This window comes from Archocentrus centrarchus, chromosome 17, assembly GCF_007364275.1.
Source record: "Archocentrus centrarchus isolate MPI-CPG fArcCen1 chromosome 17, fArcCen1, whole genome shotgun sequence".
Classification (NCBI taxonomy): domain Eukaryota; kingdom Metazoa; phylum Chordata; class Actinopteri; order Cichliformes; family Cichlidae; genus Archocentrus; species Archocentrus centrarchus.
In genome coordinates, this window is record NC_044362.1 from 24,085,567 (window position 1) to 24,090,101 (window position 4,535).

At 38.4% G+C, this 4,535-nt stretch overlaps 1 protein-coding gene across 1 annotated transcript; it reads left to right on the forward strand.

Moving 5' to 3' along the window:
• Nucleotides 1–112: 112 nt before the first annotated feature.
• Nucleotides 113–3,585, forward strand: calr3b (calreticulin 3b). Its single transcript, XM_030752253.1, has 9 exons — nucleotides 113–278; nucleotides 650–751; nucleotides 1,061–1,264; nucleotides 1,366–1,460; nucleotides 1,593–1,802; nucleotides 1,934–2,047; nucleotides 2,155–2,298; nucleotides 2,391–2,483; nucleotides 2,613–3,585. The coding sequence occupies exons 1-9, from the start codon at nucleotides 182–184 to the stop codon at nucleotides 2,820–2,822; spliced, it is 1,269 nt and encodes a 422-aa protein (XP_030608113.1). The 5' UTR covers nucleotides 113–181; the 3' UTR covers nucleotides 2,823–3,585.
• Nucleotides 3,586–4,535: the final 950 nt, after the last annotated feature.

Below are 4,535 nucleotides of genomic sequence, written 5' to 3' on the forward strand. Positions count from 1 at the left end.
CAGACTACGGACAGGACATATGTTTCGTGGTCTACTGTGATTGGTCCAGACACACTGTCTGCTTGTCCAATAGCAGGTAGACATCTGTTCGCTGGAGCAACTCTAAAATATTCCCCTCTCTTCCTTTTTGCACAGTCTGTTTGCTGTCCGAGCACAGTGTCGCTGAAAGTTGAGCTGAAAAATGGGGAAAATGCAAGTTTTGGGTGTAGTTGCGGTAATATTAGCAGTGTATTGCGTACATGCAAATATTTACTTTCGGGAAGAGTTTCTGGACGGTGGTAAGTTGAGCACAGAATTTTTATGACTAAGGTTGTTCGCAAGGTTAGCATTTCACTGCCTGTTAGCTTGACTTTGGGACGTCGTTGTGTCACAAATATTGTTTAGTCTGTAATTCCGTTAAAAAATACTGCCTTTCTCAGTTTATTAACTGAAATTGCTTTGTCAGCTGGGTACATTAGCAAGGCCCAAGAGAGCAGATGTAATATCGATATCAGTAAAGTTAATCGTCGTGGTCCAAGTTGTACTTAGTGAAACTAACAGTATAACTAAGGAATTACTGGGAAATTGTGTGGGGATTTTCGGGACGTGCCATGCTATACTAGTTTGGAAGTGTTAATAGTCGGCAAACGTATGGTTGTTTTCTGATTAGATGAATGGAGAAGTCGCTGGGTGAACTCCAAGCACAAGTCTGACTATGGAGAGTGGAAACTTACGGCTGGTGACTTCTATGGAGATGCAGAGAAAGACAAAGGTAAATATTTGGTCTTCCTCATAAAAATCTTCATTAAAAATTAGTCCTGACTAAAATAGCATCTAATGTTGTCCAAAAGACAGCAAGGCTTCGGCATTAAATGTCTTCCTGGTTTAAAGTTAAATTTTTATTTTAATGTTAAAATGGAAATAAGTCAATTGATCTTAATAAGCTGCAGTAATGTCTCAAAAACCTCTTACAAAGTGCTTTGTCTGATTTACATTGTGGTTCCTACTTTCTATTTTTTTTTTTTTTTTTTTAAAGCAGAAGCAAATCTATTTAGTTTTGGTTTGACACTTTCATTTTCAGGTCTGCAGACAAGCCAGGATGCTCGTTTCTATGCCATCTCTGCCCGTTTTGATCCTTTCAGCAATGAGGGGAAGCCCTTGGTCATCCAGTTTACAGTTAAGCATGAGCAAAAGATTGACTGTGGTGGTGGGTATGTGAAGGTCTTCCCTGCTGACTTGGATCAGACTGACATGCATGGAGAATCTTCTTACTACGTTATGTTTGGTAGGTAAAAATTTTCAATGTAATGTACAACTATGATTAAATGCTTCCAACTGGCACTGGATTTGTAATGTCAAGTAATTTATTTACTTAATTTCACCTAGGCCCTGACATTTGTGGGTACAGCACCAAGAAAGTCCATGTCATCTTTAATTACAAGGGCAAGAATCACCTCATCAAGAAAGAGATTAAATGCAAGGTAATTCTTGTTTGCATTTTAAATGCACATTTTAAACATGCTTCTGCACCAAAGGCTTTAATGATCTAAACACTTTTATTTTTATTTTTTTATTTATTCACACACACACACACCCCGCCCCCTCCTCCCTAGGATGATGAGCTGACCCACCTGTACACACTAATCCTGAATCCAGATCAGACATACGAGGTAAAGATTGACAATGAGAAGGTTGAATCTGGCAGCCTGGAGGAGGACTGGGACTTCCTGCCTCCTAAGAAAATTAAGGACCCTGAAGCCAAGAAGCCAGAGGACTGGGATGACCGTGCTAAGATTGATGATCCTGATGACACCAAGCCTGAGGTGAATAAGCTTAGAACTGTCATTCTGTTCCCTCTTGTTTTGTTTTGGACTGGCAAAAAGCTGTTTGTTTGTTTTTTGTTTGTTTGTTTTTTTATATTAAATAAACATTGGCATTATGTGTTGTTCTTTAGGACTGGGACAAGCCTGAGAATATTCCAGATCCTGATGCTAAAAAGCCTGAAGACTGGGATGAGGATATGGATGGAGAGTGGGAGCCACCTATGATCCCCAACCCAGAGTACAAAGTAGGCTAGAGTCAGATAGTCAAGAATAGACTTTGTTTTTGAATAAAATGTTTAATATTCTGTCTGCTAATGCTTCTATATTGCTGATAACACTTTGTGTATTTCAGGGAGAATGGAAGCCCAAACAGATTGATAACCCCAACTACAAAGGAGCCTGGGTGCATCCTGAGATTGACAATCCTGAATACAGTCAAGATTCAAACATCTACAAGTTTGACAGCATTGGTGTTTTAGGTCTTGATCTTTGGCAGGTGAGAGAGAAAGTTTATCTTCTAAGGTATGCGGTAGTGGTGACTAAGCCAGTGTAACATTTTTTTTTTTTTCTTCCTTCTTCCTTACTTAGGTGAAATCTGGTACAATCTTTGACAACTTCCTGATCACAGATGATGTGAAGGAGGCCGAAGATGTTGGAAAGGAGACATGGGGTGTGACAAAGGTCAGGCCTTATTCTCTCTAACCCATAATTTATTACTTATGCAATACACAAAGCCTGTTCCTGTGAAATATTGAATTGGTTAAAATGCTTTTTTTTTTTTTTTTTCTTTTTCTATTTGGTTCTTTACAGGAGCCAGAGAAAAAAATGAAACAGGAGCAAGATGACCTGAAACGAAAAGAGGAGGAGGAGAAGAACAAAGAACAAGACACTGAAGCTAATGATGAAGATGAAGACATAGATGAGGAGGAAGAAGAGGAGGAGGAGGAAGAAACGAAAGAAGACACAGAAGAAGCACTTTCAGAAACGGATGAAGAAGCAACGCCTAAAGATGAGCTTTGAGAGGGTGTTGGCAGAATTTTTTTTTTTTTTTTTTTTTTTTTTGGGTCACTCCTTCAGGAACTGTCCTATATTTCCCAGGGGTATCATGGCTGCTGTGCATCCTTTCCCTGAGATTTGGACACAACCCAGCTAAGGGGTGATTTGCAGTAGATGGGGGCAAATAGTTGTTAACAGACTTGGGGTCTTTTGTTCTTTTCATGTTAATCCTGAACTGCTGAATTGATTCTAAGGTTTTCCACTCAGTCCATTCTTGATTTTGTAATAACAGAATAAGGATAAACTGTCACCGGGTGTTTTCTAGATTTTCTTAAACTAGACCATAGACTGTGAAATTTTTAGTCTATGGTCTGTCTACATTTTGGCAGATTCCCTTTTCTTGTCCTTGAGTATGTAAATGTAGTAAATAAATTAAGATCAGCCACTCAGATTTCAACATGTGAAACAATGTATACAACTCATCATATAATGCATAAACCAAAAGACTTAACCATAAAACAAATATGTGAAAATAGAAACCAACACTATGGTAGTGTAACTTCTTTTGGTTATGCCTGCAGCACTGTTGTTTGTGTTTTTGGTTTGTTTTGTTTTTTTTCTCCTCACACTCTGAGATCTAATTGAATTAAATGTTTAGATATGAATTGATGGGACTGGCATTATATTCTGAAAGTCTGGACAAACAGGTGGTGAGCCCCTAGTGTGTCTTATTTTTATGGGACAATGTTATTGATACCAAAGTTTTTATTAAAAGATTATAACCTTATTGTCCGCGGATATTTTGTATTGCATAAGTTCACACTTTGGAAGTACTTGTTTAAATGTCAATTAGCAGGCTTCACACCAACTGTCTCAAAAGGAATGTCCTGGATACACAAATGAAGTTTCATTTCCTCCATCTGTGAATAATAAACTCTTCTAAAGATTCAAAATTAGTACTTAGTCTCTTTAACATAATTTAAGCTTGGTTCTAATAAATATACACTTATTTTATATATACACCTTTTTAAGGAGGAGCCAACTAGTATTTGGGCTGCTGCAATCCAGGTGTCACTGTTATGATTAAACACAATTTCACTTAAGGAATATGCACCCTCCTTAGGAAAAATTAACTATTTGAATATGTAAACATGTAAAATGCAATGCTTATTAAGGTTAGGTTGCACATATGGTGCCTCTGGGGCCCCTGAAAGTCTGAAACCCTGTGTAGCTGCCTGCCTCTGTAAATCCACCTTTCTGTTTCACAAGTACTGTATTAATGTAAATTACTTGGCGTGAAATTAAAATAGAAATGTTGGTAAAAACAATAACTTTACGTTTAAAACATAAATCTTCAGAAAATATGTTTTTCCATCAGGCCTGCAACTAAGGTGACCAGATCTCAATAAACTAAACGTGGTATATTCTGAAAACTTAAAATATAACGCCAACTGTGCATGATAAAGGCTTGGCATCAGTCATGTGACTGTAAGCTATAGACTGCAGCCAATCAAAATGTGGTTAACTGCAGGACTGGCGAACGGGGGTTAAAAATGACGCGCAGTCCCACATAAAATTACACACCTGCGCACCATATGTGCAATCGCGACTTATCGACTAAAAATGTACACCAAAACTAATTTTAATAGGATTCAAATCTACCGCTGAGCTGTCAGTCTGCAGCTCTGACAAGGGCGCGGCGTCCACACCCACCGGAACCACGGTCCCCTCCGGTCC

Bases quoted from the DNA above. Each gene is read 5' to 3' on its own strand.
- calr3b (XM_030752253.1), top strand. From the start codon at position 182: ATGGGGAAAATGCAAGTTTTGGGTGTAGTTGCGGTAATATTAGCAGTG. The intron at 752-1,060 runs GTAAATATTTGG...TTTCATTTTCAG, and splicing joins AGATGCAGAGAAAGACAAAG to GTCTGCAGACAAGCCAGGAT. The intron at 2,048-2,154 runs GTAGGCTAGAGT...TGTGTATTTCAG, and splicing joins TCCCCAACCCAGAGTACAAA to GGAGAATGGAAGCCCAAACA.